Source organism: Canis lupus, chromosome 15 (genome assembly GCF_003254725.2).
Source record: "Canis lupus dingo isolate Sandy chromosome 15, ASM325472v2, whole genome shotgun sequence".
Classification (NCBI taxonomy): domain Eukaryota; kingdom Metazoa; phylum Chordata; class Mammalia; order Carnivora; family Canidae; genus Canis; species Canis lupus.
Genome location: NC_064257.1, coordinates 7,747,501 through 7,767,116, shown reverse-complemented (window position 1 = coordinate 7,767,116; position 19,616 = coordinate 7,747,501). Strand labels below are relative to the sequence as shown.

At 61.7% G+C, this 19,616-nt stretch overlaps 1 protein-coding gene and 1 long non-coding RNA gene across 5 annotated transcripts in view; both read right to left on the bottom strand.

The window, feature by feature from the left end:
• Positions 1-15,157, bottom strand: part of CSMD2 (CUB and Sushi multiple domains 2) — a 489,398-nt gene extending 474,241 nt beyond the window's left edge. The window contains exon 1 of the mRNA XM_049094020.1: positions 14,889-15,157. Within this exon, the coding sequence (XP_048949977.1) occupies positions 14,889-15,027 (139 nt within the window). The 5' untranslated portion in view covers positions 15,028-15,157. The remainder of the gene's footprint in view (positions 1-14,888) is intronic.
• Positions 15,158-17,922: 2,765 nt separating this feature from the next.
• The window catches only part of LOC112642435 (uncharacterized), an 11,329-nt gene continuing 9,635 nt past the window's right edge, over positions 17,923-19,616 (bottom strand). For all 4 annotated transcript variants that reach the window (XR_004805264.2, XR_003125247.3, XR_004805265.2 and 1 more), the window contains one exon: positions 17,923-18,729. This is a non-coding gene — a long non-coding RNA (uncharacterized LOC112642435). The remainder of the gene's footprint in view (positions 18,730-19,616) is intronic.

The following is a 19,616-nucleotide window of genomic DNA, read 5'->3' as shown; positions in this document are numbered from 1 at the left end:
CGGAGGCATGTTAAACAGCAGCCCCGTTTCCTGACAATTCACCTGGATGAAGCTCATTCTCCATTTACTCTTCCAGGGGACAGGGAAGGGAAAAGAGAAATGAGCAATTTATTTTCTTATTTAAATGTGTCACAGAGATAAGCAGCCCAGAGGACCAATGTCTCAATAACGTCTCTGCATCTGGACAGGGGCTTGGAGGAGCTTCCAAGGCTGGCTGGCATCTCCTGTCCCCTGGAGCCTTCCACAGGCCAGCAGACCTCGCCCATCAGCAGCCACATTCCCGAAGCCACCTCGTCCCCCCAGCGTCCTGGTCGCGAGGCTGACACCCCCGTTTCTCCCTTTGACCCCTCCTGTCTTCCGCGCACTTCGTTGCAAGCTTGAACGGGAGGCATGGGGGGGAGCACGTAGAACGGGACCCAGACAAGGTGGGTGCTCCCCGCCGGGGCTTCCCGGACCCCCACGGCTCTTCAAAGGCAGCCCCGAGAGGGTCTGGGAGCTACTGTCAGGATCGCAGAGACCTAACGGGAGCAGCGCCTGTCCCCTGTGGAAACGGCCCAGGCCAGACACATGCCAAGCACGCCTGGGCCGCAACTCGTCGGTCGCCCTCAGTGAGGTCACACTGGCCTTGTCCCGCGGGCGGCCCGTGAGCCCCATGGGAGGCGGAATCCACAAGATCGGACCGTGCGGGGAGAACCTAAGGTGATCCCTGGATGTCCAGCTTAGGACGGTCCACGGGGAGCGTGGCCGTTTGCAGTGGCGGGACGCCCAGGAGCAGGGGCTGACGGGCATGCAGGGCTGCTGGGGGGCGGGGAGGGGCGGGCCCGTAGGCGCAGGTGCGTGCTGCTGGGTCTGGATTCCCGCGTGTGCGAGGCAGGGCCCACCACCCCTGGGTAGAGTGTGCGCGGCAGCACAGGAGGAGGAGATGCGGAATGGGCGGGAGAGGGCTGTGGGCAGAGGGCATGGGAGCCACCTCAGGCAGGGAGGGGGTCCTGGTGGGCGTCAGCTGCCGAACAGGGGAGGCACAGACGGAGGGTCAGGGCAGCTGCGCCTGACGGACACCGAGACCTGGGGAGGAGGAGGCCGAGGGGCGCCGTGGGCTGACGCGCTGGGCCCGAGCGGGGCGGGTGGGAGCCAGGTGACAGGCGCCGAGAAACGGGCCAGCAGACACCCTCCCCGTGGGAGACGGTGACAGCCCTCGGGGTGAAGAGCCAGGGAAGGGTGTAGTTTAGACGCTTAAGGTGAAAGCAAAGCGCGTTTAGGGGCCCGTGGGGAGCAGGAAGGCCGAGGACAGGCGCGCGGGGCCGGGGGCGCTCCCCCCGAAGTCGGCCATGAGGTTTCCTTCGAAGACAAGGGGGAAACACGGCTGCTCAGGACAGTGTATGGGCCAGGCGGCCCCAGCGGTGACAGTGACTCCGGATGGAGTAGATGGTTCAAAGGGGCACAGAGCCCGGGACGGATCCCCCCCACCCCCCACCCCTGGGCGTGCACTGAGTGGCCCAGGCAGCAGGTGTGGGACGGAGAGGAAGGGCCGGAGTAAGGTGGGTCAGGTGAATTTCCGGGGCCCCAGGCTGAGGCCCGGGGACGCTGAGGGTGTCAGACACACAGCAGGTCCCCACCACCCTAGCCGACCCTGATCCTACCACCCTGCAGTTCATTTTTTACTACAAAGCGTTAACGGTGAACACTTCTCAAAACTATTTAATTCTTTTTTTTTTTTTAAGATTTTATTTATTTATTCGTGAGAGAGGCAGAGACACAGGCAGAGGAACCCCGGGGTCACGCCCTGGGCCCAAGGCAGGTGCTCACCCACTGAGCCGCCCAGATGTCCCTGAAACCATTCAATTCTACCAACGACACAACCTTCCTGCGACGCAGGCTGATGCAGACAGGCCGTCCCCCTGCCCCGCGTCAACAACGGCCACCGCGCCTGGCCGCAGCCTCCCCGCGGCCCTTCACCTGGAGGATCTGCCTAGGCCGACGCAGCAACGCAACCCGGAAAAGAAGACCTCGCTGCGTCTTTGCTGCTGCAAAAGCCACTTCCAGGGGCGCCCGGGGGCTCAGTCGGTGAAGCGTCTGCCCTCGGCTCCAACCACCATCCAGGGGTCCTGGGATCGAGCCCCGCGTCGGGCTGCCCGCTCAGCAAGAGTCTACTCTCTCTCTCTGCCCCTCCCCACTGCCCATTCTCCGTCAAATACATAAATAAAAACCTTTTAAAAAAAATAATAGAAAGTAGTTTCCAGAGTGTTTAGTTTTTTTCTGATAAGCACGCGATGCGCATTCGGTCGCTGGACAAATGTGGACTGAGTGTCTGCGGTGCTCCAGGCGCTGCCCTCAGGGCTGGGGGCACTGGAGGGCCAGTAAAGCAACCCAAACGGGGCCTGTGGGGCGTGGACTTCGGGGGGCACAGGGGCAGAAGGGCTGTGTGCCCAGAGCCAGGCCCCTTTCGCAGATGAAGGCCCGTGCAGGCATCCCCGGGGGTCAGGCTTTGCCTCCTCTTCCGAATGCAAAGGCACCGAGGCCCGAGGAGCGCCAGGGCTGCGGTGCTGGACTTCCTCCAAAGTCCGCGCTGAGAAAGTGTGTCCCCTAGAGCTTCTCAGCGTCTCAGGCTCAGGAATCACCTGGATCTCATTAAAAGGTGCTCCCGATTCCGTAGGTGGACGGCGAGGCCTAAGGGCTGCACATCTCAGAAGCTTCCTGGCCGGCCCTTGGACCACACCCGGGACACCAAGGGCCTGCTGCCTCCCAGGCTCCCCTGATCATGAGCCAGTCTCCTCCCAGGGCTGATTTAATGGTCCCCACCCCACAAACGAACGCCACCCCGGGCCTCCCAGAGTCTTTGTTTACTGGCCCTTGGCCTCGGTCTCCCTGCTGAGTTTCGGGCCCCTCACGGGGATGGCGGAGGCTCCGAGAGTCGCTCGGCTGAGCCGGGGCCGCCTCCCTGAGGACGGAGTCCTGCCCCAGCCAGGAAGCCAAGAGGGCTGGGACCTGGACTGTGTGGCCCCACTCAGCGCTTCCTCCAGAAGCCCGCCGTGACTGCACCCGAGCCCCAGCCCCCGCCCCGGGCGCTGCCCCCACCCATGACCTGCCCACAGCCCTGCTCCCTGAACTGCCAGCGGCCTCCCCCCAAGGCCTGAGCAAAATGGCATCTCGGCGCTTTGCGTCTGCCCTTTGGTGAGTATTAAATCTGGAATAATGGGAATTAGTACACAGAGGGAGTGGAGGATAAGCCTCCCCTGAGCGCTCTGGCTTCTCACCTGACAAACCGGGGTGGGGGGGGAGGAGAAGGCTGCTCGGCTCAGGAGCTCCAGGCCCAGGCCAACCCTCACCCACCGGCCCTTTGTTCAGTGGGTTGAGCAGTTTGGGGAGGGAAATGCCTGCTGCAGGGCTTCCTGCCTCCTCTAATCCCACAGCAGGAACCCGGCTACTTGTGGGGGCGGGGCTGGGAGCAGCCCTGGGACTCGATGGACAAGCGCTCAGGCAGTGGGGGCCAGAGTCCCCCAACCAGGAGGCGAACCCGGCAGCTAAGACAAATCCGCACTAGCATTCTTTCCTGCAGCTCCTGCAAAAGTGACCTTTGCAAAACATCCCGAGACAAAACAATTACCCATAAAACACGGGTCCCTCTTGGCGCCTTAGGCAGGCTAAGGCAGGATCAGTGGGTGGGGTCAGGGCCCAGGGGGGAGGCCAGGCTTCTGGAGGAAGGGCCCAGAGTGGGGCCAAGGAATCCAGGTCCCAGCCCTCTCACCGTCCTGGCGGGGGGGCCGGGGGTTGGGGGGCGGCCCTAGCTCAGCAGAGGGCCTTAGTGTCCAAACATCAGCCCAAAAGACCATCAACACATGAATGATGACCCAGTGGGCAGACAGGTGCCGGCCCAAAGCCCTGACTGGCACATCTTAGCAGCCCGGGCACGGGTGGGGGGGAGGGTGGGGGGCCAGGCACACTCAGGATAGTTCTGCCAAAGAGCTCACAAAAACCCCTGCACTTAGAAACCCCGAGGGCAACCCCATCGGGGCCCCGCTTACTCTCGGGATCTCTCACAGCTGCCCACCACTCTTCATTGGGTCACCCCTTCATCCCTCAGTGCAGTGGGACCAAGGACCTTGGGGCTAAGGGCCAGAATTCCTATAACAGCCTCAGTTCCTGGCTTCCTCTGCTGGATCCCGGAGGCCCCTCAAGAGCCGGGGCATAGCAAGGTGAGCAGGCCTGGGTGGTTGAAGGCCTAAGACCTGGGGAGCTGTTTGCCTGAGAAGTTTGCAGAGGGACCTCACATGCATCATCATCATCATCATCATCATCATCATCATCGGAACTCGTAGGGGTGCAGGCTGCACCTGCGGCTCTAGCACAGAGGACCCGGGGAGGGAGGGAGGGCCCGGGACTCTCTGCAGGGACTAAACCTGCTGCCCCATCAGGCCCGAATCAGACCAGCCATGAGGTCTGGGCCAGGAGCCCCACCTCCCTCCACCGTCCTCAACAGCAAACCGCTGACTTCCAGGAGCACCAGGTTTAGGGAGAGGACACCCAGCTCTCCCCCTGGGGCCCAGAGTTCCCAAAAGGACGCAGATAGTGGTGCCGCTGGAGCGGAAGGCAAACCAGGGCCCCACGCAACTGGCTGCTTGCAGCCTCTGCACAGGCCCCCGCCTCCCCGGCCGCCTGCCCCAGATCCAGGGCACCCAGGGGCCTGCGCTCACCCCCGGGGGAGAGGGGGAGGCCGCGGGAGTGAAACGGCCAGCGGATGTGTGAGTGAACATGAGGTGCTGCTGTCACGGAGGCGGGATTAGCAGCCCAGGGTTCAGGGACTCCCGGCCTCCGGGAAGGTGGGAAATGGGCATGGGGGGGACACGCGGAACCTCTTTCAGACTCCCTGCCTTGCTCCCCTCCGCCAAGAGCTCTCGGGGCGCCCGGGGCCGTGCCTCCCCGGAGCCTCTTCACCTGCTCCTTGCCCTCCACCCTGCACGACCTGCTCCAGGAGCCCTCCCTTCTCCAGGAGCCCTCCCGGCCCAAGTGTTTTGTCTACCTCTGGCAAAATGCATGTAGCAGAGCAGTTACCATGTTGACCCCCTTGGGGGCACAGCTGGGTGGCGTCCCTGCACCTCCTCCAGGACCCCTCATCTCCCAAACCCGAAACTCCGTACCCACTAAACACTCTCCCGGCCCCCTCGGCCCCCACAACCCCCCTCCGACATTCCGTCTCTACAGACTAACTCTGTACCTCGTCCAAGTGGAATCCTGCAGTATTGGTCCTTCTGTGACGGGCTGACTTCACTTCGTGTAATGTCTTTAAGGGCCATTCATGCTGCAGTGAGTACAATCTCCTTGCTTTTTTTTTTAATATTTTATTTATTTATTCATGAGAGACCCAGAGAGAGAGGCAGAGACACAGGCAGAGGGAGAAGCAGGCTCCATGCAGGGAGCCCGAAGCGGGACTCGATCCCGGGACCCCGGGGTCACACCCTGGGCTGAAGGCAGGTGCTTAACCACTGAGCCACCCAGGTGTCCTGCAATTTCCTTGCTTTTTGAGGCTGAATAATATTCCACTGAGTGAGTCTATACCACAACCGGTTTATCCACTCATCTGCTGACGGACCCTTGGGTTGCTTCCACTTTTTGGAAACTGAATAAATGTGGCTATGAGCATGTTTGTCGTAGCCTCTCTTTTGTAGGCTCATTCGTGAAGTTTGCCTACGTGCCCAGAGCATCCAAGAGCTCGGGTGCAGCAGACCCTCTAGCGCCTTGCTGAAGCGCCCAGGAAACCCTCACACCCTCTAAGTGTGGAAGGCATTCAGTAAATCCTACTTTAGCTGACACCTTCAGAAAGCACAAGGCTTTGAGCCAGAAAATGGACCTTTTGCAAGATCCAGGAGCCTCGTATGGACAGAAAGGCTCTGGAAATGCTCAGAGCCCTCCATACAGAGAGCAGGTCCTACGAGCACGTGGACCTGGCGGGGGGGCCTGGGAACCGGCATTGCCCCGGCTCACCAGCGTCGACACGTGTCTCAACGTCTGCCTTTCCGCAAAACACTGATAGGTCCGGGGATCCCTGGGTGGCTCAGGGGTTTGGCGCCTGCCTTTGGCCCAGGGCGCGATCCTGGAGTCCCGGGATCGAGTCCTGAGTCGGGCTCCCTGCATGGAGCCTGCTTCTCCCTCCGCCTGTGTCTCTGCCTCTCTCTCTCTCTCTATCATAAATAAATAAATAAATCTTTAAAAACAAACAAACAAAAAAAACCACTGATAGATCCGACCAAATAACCTGAAGTGTTTCCGTCCAAAGAAAAACACCATAAACAACACAGATGGATGAAAGACTGGGAGAAGTTACTTGTAAGCTCTAAAGTCGACAGCAGGTAATAATACCTGGGCTGTAGAGAGAGCTTCTGCAGGCTGACCGGAAGTGGTCCTAAATCAACACAAGCAGCCCTATTTAAAGGCAGGCAAAGGATAATAGAAGATTTGCAAAGAGAGAAGCTCAGACTCCTAACAAGCATATAAAGGACCCCCCCCCCAACTGACCAGGAATCAGAGAAATGCAAATGAAAACAATGAGATGGCACTTGAATCTCACCAGAATGGCAAAGATTAGAAAGATGGATAATACCAGGTACTGGTGATGACATGGGGAGACGGAAACCCTCGTACGCTCTTGGGGGACCTGGGCCCTGACTCTGCCTTTCGGGAAAACACCACAGCAGAACACAGAAAATTAACCTATTAACTTAAGGATCCTAATTCCCCCTTTTAGGTGAGCCCCCTCTCACTCTCAGGCGGGGCCCCAAAAAGCATGAATGAGGGTGTTCTTCAGAGTTTCACGTGTGGCCAGGAGCTGGAGCCGCGCCAGGAGTCTCTCCCCGGGGGTGGGGGTGGGGGGCAGGATTCCCTGGAATGTGATGGATGCGACACTCTGGGCAGCACGGTTGCGAGAAACCACAAACCAGACAAACAGAAGCGGGGCCAGATCTTTCAAATGCAGCGTTGAGTCAGGAAGAAACTGCACGAAACGTGTAGCTCCCCATCATCTATGTAAATAAAAAGTGAATCACACGCACAAACAGCCCTATAAGTATTATAAGGATCCGGGCATTTTTAGGACGTCTATCAGCTTCGGCAGAGTGGGCGCGGACGGAGGGATGCAGTCATGCTTTGGGACTGTAGATGAAGGGGACAAAAACATGTAAAATGAAACCAGAGAGGAGCCTTGCACCGACCGAGGAGCCCAGGGTATCGTGGTCTGAGGGGTGGGATCAATTCAATGCTGTGCACCTGAGCTCAAAGCAAACAAAAAGGCCAATAAAATATTGGCAGGTTGAATTTAAACTTAAAAAAAAAAAGAAGGCGGCGGCACCAAATTAAAAACACCTGTGTTTTTCCACGTGACTCGGGAAAGCTCCGTCTCTAACATTTTCCTCTTTCCGTGTTCCCTGGAACAAAATGTCAGAGGAGACGTGAGTCCCGGGGGCCCTGGAACAGAAGGAATGTTCATCTCGCTAGAGTTAAAAGGCCTCAATGCAGAGCTTGTCCCCCGGATGAATGTGCTAGTGAGGGAGAGGCCTGGGCAACCAACAGGCGGTCTCAGGACGACCGCTCGACCGCTCGTGCCCTCCCTGCCGACTTCCCCTGAGCAGCCACGCAGGCCATCGGACGGTGACCAAAGAGGCCGGGCCGCCCAGCAAACCCAGCCTTCTCCACGCACCCCCTCCGGACGCGGGTGGCCTCCAGGGACAGCGGGCTCTGCGCCCCTGGAGAGCCGAGCCAGCCGGGCCACCGCACAGGGCCTCCCGCTGCACGGAGCTGAGCCTGGTGGCCCGCCCTGGAATCTCCGGGCCCTTGTCGTTTGTTTTGTTCACTCAAAAGCTTCCGAGTCCAGCAGGACGTAGCCCCGGTGGGCAACAGGATGCGACAGGTAAGGAAGAGGAAATGCTCACGCTCACGGAGGTTGCAGAGGCGACTCGTCACCTACCCCCCACGCCAGACGTCAAGGCCCGCATCACACAGGGGAACATCCCTGTCCCTCCGGGGTCAGCCCGCCTGGGGCTGCTCGGATGACAAGGGCCCTGCCAGGAGGGGCTGTTTTCAGGCTTGGGACTCTTTCTCCGGGACTGAAAATGAATCATCCCACAGTCTCACCTCCTTCCCATTGCCAAGGAACGTGCCGGAAGCCCACACAAGCCTCACCCAATCTCTCGGCCTCTCTCCACGCTCAACCCCCATCCCAGAAGCCGCGGGGAGGAGCTGGCGAGGGTCAGCAGGTGTAGGCGAGAGCGGGGGCACCCAGCAGCCCCCCTGCCCGCGGCTGAGTCCGCCCTCCCACACCTGCGCATCCCACGGACGCCCCCGGGAGCCTTTCCAAGGTCTCCTCTCCCTCCCTTTCAACCCGAATCCGTCACATTCACTCGCTTCCATTCAATAGATGTGGCTGCTTCGTAATGGAATTTAGGTGATTTCCAGCCTGAGAACCCAGAAGGTGGACACATCGAGTTTTGAGGTCCCTGGATTATAATTGCACTTAATTGAGTATAAATTAGAAATTGGCTAATTGTGCGATGCGGGGCCCCTGTGCTTGGCTCCAGACCCCAGGGGAGATGCTCAAATGAATTCCTAAGGGTTATCTTGGTGCTGTCAGTAATTTGACCATACATACCTTATTTCTGGCATCATAGAAGTTCCTTATAGTCAAGACTTTCAAGAGTAGGATGGGCATCCTCATAGACATCGGTTCAGTTTATAAACGTCCTGACGTTTTACAGAAACAAAGTAGGTGGGGAGTAAAAGGCAGTTCCCAGTGGGGAGACGCCCCAGAAGAGGGGTGCCGCGGAGATGAAGCCCTGCGCCACTGAGGAGGTCGTCTGTTGTGGGTACAGCCACCCCGCCCACTTTAGGGAGGACGCGGTGCCCTCCTCTCGCACTGGGCTGCACGGGGCTCCTGCCATGATTGCCTGTAAACCTCGCATGTCCCAGTATCCCATGCATCCACCCAACTCAAACTGTCCCAATACGTTCCAACTCCGCCCCACCTCACCCCATCCCACCAGCACACATTCACCCCCTCTCCACCAAACCCCAACTTTCCCATTTCACCCAACCCAAACTCCACCCATCCCGTCCCACCCCATTCCACCTCAATCCATTCTGACTCATTCCCACCCCATCTCACCAGTCGATCCCCCGGAACACTCTATCTCCCACCCTCTCAATCCCACCCCAACCATTGTATTTCACTCAACCCTATTCCCTTCCATTCCACCACCCCAATCCATTGATCTATCCCATCCCAATACCCCCAGAGGCTCCTGATCCTACCCCAGCTCACTCCTTCCTACTTATTCTGAGTCCATCTCAAACGATTCCATTTCTCCAATCCCAAGCCATGGTCTTCCCTTATGTTCCCTCCCTCCCGTGCCCTGCTTTGTCAAAGCTCTCATCCGTGGTCGCACACAGGGTGAGACCATTCTTCAGGCGACCTGAAGCCACCTGGGAAAAGCCAAAGGATCTCCCCCAAACATCTAACAGTTAAAAGTGTAGGCGAGTGGGAGCGGAGGGAAAAGGCCAGGATGTCATCTTTAAAGGGGGCCTATGCAAAGACAGTCCAGGGAACCGAGCTCTCAAGAGCCCGGAAAGAAACCCAATGAGTCGCCCTTGTCTCCCTTAACTTCCAAGAGCCCGGAAGGAGCTCGAAGAACCTCATCACCGTTTTCAAGCTGAGAAAACTGCACATTTTTGCAGAGCCTACTACCCTGGGCTTTCTGTGGGGCCACGGGAGAGCCAGGGTCTTCTGGTCGAAGCCGGTGAACCCAAGGACTCTGGAATAACCCCCCACGTTCAGGTTCACCCAGATGTTTCCCCGTTGCTGTGGAACATCTCCGCGGCAGGCTCGGGGAGAGGTTGGGAGGCCATACCCGGCTCTCAAGGGGCCACTCCCCAGGGAGGCGTTGTGCAACCTGCAGGGGTGGGGGGGCAAGAAGACCCTCCCCCTTTCCCCCTGTCCAAAGGGGAGTGACGGGGTTGATGGGGTTAGGCCAGGTACTTAGGGGTGAACTTTCAAAGGGAAGAACAGAGAGAAAAGTCTCTTGCAGCAGCTCAGGGGACTGGCAGGAGAGCCCACTGGGGCACTCGGTCGGGAGGTCGGGACGGGTGTTTGGGACCAGCAGAGCGAGGATGCAAGGAGCACGGTCGCTCGAGGCGCTGAAGTCTGGGGTCCGGGGCTCGAGGACCAACAGCAGCACAGCATCACTTGGAGGGGGAGCAGCCCGGGGGCGGGGAGGGCAGGCAGCCTGGGCAGAGGATTCCCAGGGCGTGACACCAGCCGGGTCCCCTTAGAAGTCAGACAACAGGGCGGTTATGAGTAAAGGATTTGGAGTTGGACAAACTGGCTCAGCCCTGCCTTGGCCATCGACTTGTGTGTCCACTTATGTAGCTTCCCAGAGCCTAGTTCTTCCCGTACAAAATGGAGATAATGGTTAATAGGACCAAGGGCTTGGGAAGGTGCCGGCACATGGTGGGGACTCAGTGACCCCACCGGCCATTCGTGTCACTCCCCTGGGTGCCTCGGGGGCACCTGGGGTACGAGTCCTCTACGCTCAGGGGTCTTGCTGCAGCCCCAGCTCCCACTACAAGGGCACGGCGGCTGGGCCGTCGGGTGCGGCTCCGATTCTAGTCCTTCCCCCGACACAGGAATGACTTGCCCCTTGTCCAAGCGAGGAACCGGAGCCTCGGAGGCGTCTGCAGATGGACCAGTTCTCCACAAGGAACATCTGGCTCTGCTGGGCAGTCCGACTCCCTCAACCCTGATGGCAGGAAAACGATGAGGAGGCGGAAGCGGGTCACGTGCACGCGTCAAGGTGGTGCTGCCCAAGCCACCTGCTGCACTCTTCTGGACAAACCCATATCCTGCCATCTAAGAGCCCGCGATCTGGTTCTCCCGTCCCCTCGCACATGATTCCAGCCTCACCTGCCAGCCCGAGACATGGCCAACACCGTCAGCGTTGGTCAGCTTCTTTCTTGAAAACCATACGCTTGCAGCTCGATTGCAAATGAAAATTCAAATCATACACCAGGCGCTTAAATACCTTTCCTTTGGGGGCGTGGGGAAGAGCTGTATCTAGGGGCTTGTGCATCGGTTCTGAAAGCTGAGGAGACATCCCACCCATCTGTGACATTTACTTCTGGGGGGGAGCAACCGAGGACCAGGCGTGTTTGTTGCCTCTGGCTGTCCTGACTGCTAAACTCTTCATTCGGCCTTATCGGCACCTGGAAAACCACCCAAGAATAAAATATATACGTTTAAAAACCATTCGCCGATTTAACAACCAACCATCAGGGCCTAATTCTATGCTAGGCCCTGAGCCGGGTGCTGGGGATACCTGGAGACATACAGTCGCACTGTCCCCGTCTTCAGGAAGCTCACAGTTCAGCACGTGAGGCAAAGAAATAAATCCCTTAAATATAATCCAATTAGTCCCGTAATGGAACCCCGGGTACGGTCAGTGCTCCGGTCTGCAAGAGACTTCTAGAAACAAGCACTTCGGGAGCAAGCAAAGCAGGGAGAATTAAAAACAAGTCATAATTTGGTATTTGATTTCTTAAAAAAAAAAAGCAATGACGTGGTTAGCACAGGAAACATCAGAACTTTGCTGAAATTCCTTATATCTACAGGTTGATATTGCTTTTAATTTTGCATTACCCAGTAAGCACGCGGGAGGCATACCAGTGCCGCCCGTGCCTCTGAACCCCGAGAAGAGTGGCGATGTGTCATAACCACGGAGGGCACGCGCTGGACGGCCCCCGGACAGGGAAGCGTTGAAGGCGCGACGTGAAGGCTTCTGGGCTGGGTAACTGGGGGAACCACCAGCCTACACGGGGAATACTGGAGCTCAGGAAAGGAGCTAATGAGTTTGCTTTGGAAGGGAACCATCTAGGTGAAGATATCCAAGAATCCGCTGGATATACGGGCTGTCTAGGGAAGCCAATAGATATATCAGGAGAAGCGTCTTGGCAGGAGACATCTGTCTGGAAGCTTCAGAGTGTGGTGGTGGAAGGGATGGGCCCGGATGAGCTCACCCACTAAGTGGTGACAGGAAGTGAGGAAAGCCACGAGGAATAGGAGGCTGCAGGAGACGCTTGCAGGAGGGGAAGAAGTGCTACTACCAGAGGCTGGGAAGGAACAGCCAAGAGGTAGGAGAGAAACCAGCAAAGCACAGCATCCCGAGGCCCGAGGGAGACTTTGGGAAAGGGGCAACCCCAAGTGGCTCCAAGTCGCAGAGAGGGAGAGGAAGGTAGACACGAACTCGACAATCAGGACGGTCCCTAGGGATCCTTCCTAGAGAGATCCAGTCCTGGGGACAGAAGGCCGCCTGCAGGGAGCCACCAGGAGCAAGTGAGCGGAGGGCCCTTTGGAAGAAGCTTGTAAAGGCAAACAGACGGGGCAGTGGGTCAAGGCCGTTCGGCTGGTTTTAGAGTGAAGAGGAGGCTGTTTGTGGCCAAGGGGACCCAGAAGGAGGGAGACAGACTGAGTCACCGTTAGTAGAGGAGGTGACTGATGGGAGGTGTCTGTGGAGGCCAGAGCCAGGGGCAGGTGGGAGGCGGGGCCCACAGGGAAGGGTTGGGGTCCCAGGGAAAGGGCGGTGAGGAGGCTCTCCCTTCCCCATCCCTTCTTCCTCTTATTCGGTCATCACTGGTCCAAGGAGGGGAGACAGCGCAGCCCTGAGCGTCTTTTAAAGTCGACCGTGTAAAGAGAACACAAAATGAACGTGTCTCTGTCTAGAGTGCTGAACCCCGCGATCATCTGTCACCAAGTCCATTTCCAAACCTCTGCCACTTGCAAGGCCAAGCGGAATGCGGGAAAGGCTTAAAAGGCCAAGCCCTGGAAGCCGAGCCGGCCTGCCGGGGATCCCGCACCCCCTCCCCCACGCCATTCACGGCTCCCCCCCACCACCGCAGCCAACTGCTCCACTGACCACAGAGCTGGAGGCCAGTGGACGTCTACAGGGCAGGATTCCAGCTCCGCCCAGCAGTGTGCAAGCTCCGGTGAGCCGGTCTTTTTCATTCCCCGGGGGCATGACGTGCCCAGGGGACAGAGGGACAGATCTACCTGAAAAACAGCTGGGTCACAGCGCGTCCGGTCTGTATGGGCTGAGCCAGAGCACGGGCCACACCTGGACGAGGGGGGGGGGGAGCCCTGACGGTCCCGTCCCACCTGCCATCCCCCCACCACCCGGGGCGGCAAGTCTGGGTGACCTGCGACTGGTGGCGAGCAGCGCAGCCACCCAGTGGGTGTGGGTGTGCGCGAGGCCACAGCTCCGAGGCCAGCGAGCCGCGGGCGCCCCTCTCTGGGTGTCGGCGGCTATGACTCTTAGGAGAACCAAGAAAGTCCTGTCAAGTCGGGATGGGAACGGAGGCTGGCTGGGGCGCCCTCCCCGCTCGGCAGCACCCACGTCCCCGCCAGGGAGCCGGCCCAGGTCTGCGGGGCTCCGCTCACAGCAGGCTGGCACCCACAGAGGGCGGCCAGGCTCCGGGGAAGGGGTGCGCTTTCCAAGAAGGGCGCCCGGGGGTGTGTAGTGGCAGAGGCCAAGCCTCCAGAGCTCCAGTGGGTGGTTTAAAAAACAAAAAAATACAAAACATAACCACCCCCTCCACGGATCCAGCCCGGAGTCCAGGCCTGGCAGCAGGTGTTTGGGATTTTCTCCCCCGCCCCCCCCCCCCCAGTGTCAGCCTCCCGGTGGAAGGGAAATGCAGCCCCAGGCGTCGCCTGTTGGACCCGTCCCCACCCGGGCGGCGGAACTTTCCAGGCGGCGGCTGGGCTGAGCTTGAGAGGGGCGCCGCGGGAGCGAGGAAGGGCACCGGCGCGGCCAGCGGCCCCCACCCGGCCTGGGTCCCCGCGTCCTGGCCCGCGGGCTGCAGCCGCTCGCCACCAAGTTCCGGGGCGCCCCCCTCCCGGCTCGGTCTGGGGACAGGTCCCGCCGCACCGGCTGCAGCAGGGCGCTGGAAAGGGCGCCAGGCCCCCGCCCCCCCGCCCCCCCAACCGACCCCCGCAGGGCGCGCGTCCCCCTGACCCCCTCCAGGTCGTGCGCCTCCCTGGCACCCCCAGGGCACACAATCCCCTGGCCCCCCGCAGGCTGTGCGCCCCCCTGACCCCCCAGCAGGGCGTGCGCCCCCCTGGCCACCCCAGGGCGTGCGCTCCCCTGACTCCTCGCAGGCCGTGCGCCCCCCAGCCCCCCTAGCAGGGCGTGCGCCCCCCTGACTCCCCACAGGCCGTGCGCCCCCCAGACCCCCTAGCAGGGCGTGCGCCCCCCTGACTCCCCAGAAGGGCGTGCGTCCCCCTGGCCACCCCAGGGCGCGCGCCCCCCTTGACTCCCGGCAGGGCGCACGCTCCTGACCCCCCCAGGGCGTGCGCCCCCCGGACCCTCCGCAGGCCGTGCGCCCCCCATCCCCGAGGCCGTGCGTCCCCCATGGCCCCCCAGCAGGGCGCGCGCCCCCCTTGACCCCCCCTTCGGGCCCCGCGCCCTGCGGAGGGGGCGCGCGGGGAGGGGCCGGGGCGCGGGCTCCCTCCGCGAGCAGATGGGCGCGGGCACGGAGGGCCGACCCCGCCGCCGCGGACACGGGGGGTGGGGGTGCGCCGCGGCTCTGCGCCCCCAGGCCGGGCGCCCCCCGAATGGGAGGCGGCGGGGGAGGGGGGGCTCCAGGAAAGTTTACCGCGGAAAAGCCTGGCACACGCGGGGGGGGGGTGGCCGGAGCCACGGTCCCAGCGCCCCCGGCCGCGGGCAGGGCCGCGTGTCTCGCAGGCCCCCGCGGTGCCCGGATCCGGCCAAGTTGCGGCTGGGGCAGGGGGGGCGGCGAGGGCGCGGGGGGCGCGGGCGGAGGCGCGCGGGGGGCGCGGGCGGGGCGCGGCGGGGACTCACCCGCGGCGGCCGAGGCGCCGAGCAGCCCCCAGCCCAGCAGCAGCAGCAGCGGCGGCGGCGGGGGCGGCGGCGGGGGCGCCCACATCCCCGCGGGGCGGCCGCCGCAGCGCCCCAGCTCCCGAGCCCGCGAGCGCGGCATGGCGCGGCCGGGGCGCGGGGGAGGCTCCGCTCGCCGCCGAGGAGAAAGGAGGTCAGGAGAGCTGGGGAGCGTCGGTGCTCGGGAGCGGAGCCCGGGTCCGCGGGAGCCCCGAGCTGCTGCGGCTGGAATGAACCAAGTGTCCGCCGGCCGGGGAGAGGCGCGCCGCGCTCTCGGAAATGACTCGCTCCAATCCCGCTTCGCGGGGTTCGCGCCGGGGGGCGGGGGGGTGAATTATCCCCGGATTAATCACTCCGGAGCCGCTTCCCCGCCGCTCCAAACGCCGGGGGTGGAGGCGCAGCCGAGGAGGCGCTGCCGGGAGGGGGGGGGGTCCTCTCCGGCGCCACCTCCGCCCCCAGACGAGCCGCAGAGCACAGCGGAGCGGTTGTTTATCCCCGTTGGTTTTACGAGGGACCAGTTTCTTTTAAGTTCAGTCCTCTCGCTTCCGTTTCCAAGATCGCCCGTTAATACGCGCGCCCCCCCTCCCCGTGCACACGGGCGCGCACAGACACACGGGGACACGGACGCACACGCACTCACACTCACACGCGCGCACACGCCTCTCCCACGTTTGCAAATTGCAATACTGTCTGGGAGAAGGTAACCGGGGAAGGACGCGGCTCCCCGAGTCACGGCACTCTCGGGAGCTCATCAGGGTGGTGGCGGCTTTGAACTTGCAATCCTGGGGTCGAGGCGGAGGTGCAGGAGCGCCCTTCGCGGCAGCCTCCCCCGCCCCCCGCGTCCCCATCCCCACCCCATCCCCATCCCAACCCCATCCCCATCTCCATCCCCATCTCATCCCTATCCCATCCCCATCTCCATCCCCACCCTATCCCTATCCCCTATCAATCCCCACCCTATCCCTATCCCCATCCCCACCCAATCCTCATCCCCACCCCATCCCCACCCTATCCCTATCCCCATCCCCACCCAATCCTCATCCCCACCCCATCCCCACCCTATCCCTATTCCCATCCCCTTCCCCATCCGCATCTCCACCCCACCCCATCCCCATTTCCACCCCATCCCCATCTGCATCCCCTTTCCCACCCCAACCCCATCTCCTTCCCCACCCCTTCCCCATTCCCTTCCCCATCCCCATCTCCACCCCATCCCCACCCCATCCCCATCTCCAACCCATCCCCATTTGTATCCCCACCCCATCCCCACCCCATCCCCTTCCCCACCCCATCCCCATCCTCGTCCCCATCTCCCCCCCCATCCCCATCCCCATCCCGGGAGAAGGGTGTGTGCGCTCACGCCCATGGTGAAGAATGGGGGGGGGGGCGGTGATTGGGCTCGGCACGCCCCACCCCTACCCTAAGACACAGTCGGGCTGCAGGAGGGAGGGGTGCGTGGGGCAGGGGAGGGTGCCGGAAGGACGATGCAAGAGTTACTTGTACGATCCATCCTCAAAATTGACCGGGCGGCCCCGCCGCTCCCCCCTCCCCCACGACGGCCCCAGCAGCGCCGGAGCTGCTCCCAGGCCTCCTGCCCCCGGGCCCACCCCATCCCCCACCCCATCCCCCACCCTGCCTCCCCCCTCGGGCTGGGGTCCCCGGGGCCGCCGCCGGCACGCGGGCTCCTCCGCGGTCTACACCGCCTGCCCGACTCCGGGGGGAGGGGCGAGCCCCGGGGGCGAGGGGAGGGGAGGGGAGGGAAGGGGGGCGGGGGCCGCTCTGCCCGGGGCGCTAAGCTGGGCGCACCTCCGCGAGTCGGGGGCCCGGGGGTCTGGAGGGCTCGGGCGGGGCCTGAGGATTTCAGGCCTGCAAGGGGGCGCGGGGCGGGGTGGGGGTGGGGGCGGGGTGGGGGCGATGCCCGTCCTCGCTCCCCGCGAAAACTTGCTCGGGAGCCGCGGTCTCGCTCCCCTGCCGCCCATCCCCCAGCCCAACTCGTTCCGGTTTCCCTGCATGAGCTCATCCCACAGCTGGGGAGCCTGCCCGGTGGCCCGGGGGCAGCTCCCTGCGAGTCCTGCCCCACCCCCTGCACACTCCCGGCCCGCCCCTCCCCTCCCGACGCCCTTGCCGGTGCCAAGACGCCCCGAGGCAGCCAGACCAACCCAGTGAAAGGCCTGCTTTATGTCCCCAGGGCGGCGGGGAGGGGGCTCCTCCTCGCTCCCCATTGTCCGGGCCCCCCAAAGACAGAGCTCAGCCAGCCCAGGCTGGCCAGGCCTTCCCAGCAGCCCGGGGAGGACGAGGACTGGCCCTGCGGTGAGCTGGCCCCTAAGCTTGGGCCCCCCTCCCCTGCCTGCTGGGTCCCCCCCTAGAGAAGAGCTGGCGATGCCTGGCCGATGCCCGGCTGCCCCAGCAGCCCACAGCTGGCCAGGAGAGAGTCTGGGCTGCTCTAGGGTTTGGGGCTCCAGACCACTGCACTGCCCCCACCCCTCCTCGCCCCAGAACTTCGCCAGTGGCTGCAACCCACAGCTGAGCTTTGCCCCCGCACCTCCCCTGGCAAAAGCAATGTTTGTCATCCTCTTCGGGGGCTTGGAGGGCAGGGGCGCACTTTTCATCCCTGAAAACGGCCCGGTTACTTCCTCCTCCACCGTTGGTGCCTCTCTGTGATCTATTTGGGTCCACGCGCATCTACTGAGGCCTCCGGGCTCTGGGCCGTGTGCCAGCCTCTGCCGTGGGCGATGTAGAGATCCACAGCGTGCAGGCCAGCGTGGGAGGATGTGGGGCAGTGGTGGGCGCCCCACATGCGACACACACGCACACACACACACACACACACACGCATGCAGTGGTGATCACCGTGACACAAGGGACACGCTACAGAGACAAACCAAGACCTTGGTTTGGACTTGGGGGATCGAAAGGCTCACTTAAGGAAGAAAGTAGGATTTTGGCTGGACCCCGAGGCCCGGATAGAGATTTTTGGCAAGATGAAGATTTACTCAACAAATATTTAGTAAGCATGATTACACACTGGACGCCGCGCTGGATAAGGAACATACACCCAGATGAACAGTCCCCGGCCTGATGAAGGCAGGTGACAGATAAATGCATATAACGTTACTAACTAAGGACGCGCTGAAGGAAAAGTTCACGGTGCTCTGAGAAAGAATATGGGGCGGGGGGGGGGGGGCAGGGGGGCAATGTAACCTAAACAGGCGGTCTGGGCAGGCCTCTTGGGGCGGGGATCTGGATGAAGCAACACAGCCCTGCAGAGAGGTGGGAAAGGGGTTTTCGGTACAGGGGTCATGAGCAGGGCTCTGAAAAGGGACACGGACAGGAGACAGAGTATGGGGCTGCATCAAGAGGGGGCACCCAGGAGATGAGGGAAGAGGGGAGCAGAGGAACCAGATCACCAGGAGGCACAGGGGGTGGTGAGGCGTTTGCTTTTGAGTCTTAGGCCGCGGGAAACACAAGGTGTGTGGGTTCGCCGGGGCTGCCGTGACGAAGTACTGCACGGTGCGGCTTAAACAACAGAAATTCATTTTCTCCTCGTCCTGGAGGCCCGACGTCGGAGACCGAGGTGTCCACACCTTGATGGACACGTGGCTCCTTCTGAGGCCTCCCGCCTTGGCTGGTCCACGGCCTCCTCCGTGTCCCTTCACATCGCCCTCCGTGCACGTCTGTGGCCACATCGCCTCTTCTTAGAAGGACGCCAGTCATTGCATTAGGGCCTGATCTCATCTGGACTTGATCGCCTCTTCAAAGCCCTGTGCCCAAATAGGGTCCCGTTCTGAGGTCCTGGGGGTTAGGACTTCCACATATGCATTTGGGGAAAGAGAAACAGGTCAACACACAACAGGAAGTCAGAACTTTTGAAGGTGGGAGAGGAGAAAAGAAAACACAGGCATGATGGTCTGAACATGTACTTAGCAGGGTGGTAGCGCCGAGCCCAGCACGACTGCGTCAGTGGGAGCTACTCTGGGAGGGTGGCTGGCTCTGAATACCAGAGACGTGGATTTTTATCTCCAGGAGGTGGAAGCCAAAGGGGCACAGCCTGGCGCGTGTGTGCACGGACGTCCCTGCGGGGACTGGGTGGGAATGAATGGCGGGAAAAGGGAGCGCACTTGGAAGGCGACCCCAGCAGTCCTGTGCTGTGGGCACAGGGACAGCTGGAGCCTCGGGGACACCCGCAGGGTGAGGGCCGGGCGGGAGCCCCGGGGATGCTACACCACCCCCAGCCTAGGAGAGTGTGGCTCTCAGCCCAGCCCCCAGGGCCGGCCCCCCACTCGCCCCTTCCACTCTCCCCAGAGCTGCAGGCAGCCGTCGGGGCAGGGCAGGGCGTCTCCACAATATCACGTTGCACAAAAAGCCCAGTGCACTACAGTGACTCGCAAGATAAGCCTGATGTCCAGATAAGATCAGAGCTCCTTTGGGAAAGAAAACAAGACCTGATGCTCTGGAGAATTCCACCGCAGTAGGGGCTGTGGGCCTGGCCATCTGCACATTTCCTTCTGACCCAAGGAGAAAATGAAGGAGCTTTCTGAGGCCCAAGGGTGGGGGCGAGGGGGCAGACAGGAGGGGCCCCTGAGGGCAGGAGTGGATGGGTCCGCGGGAAGGGCCCCAGAGCGAGGGCTGGGAGAGCTCTGAGGCACAGCCCGGCCCCCAGGGAGATGGGGATTTTAGCTCGAGCAGGACCCT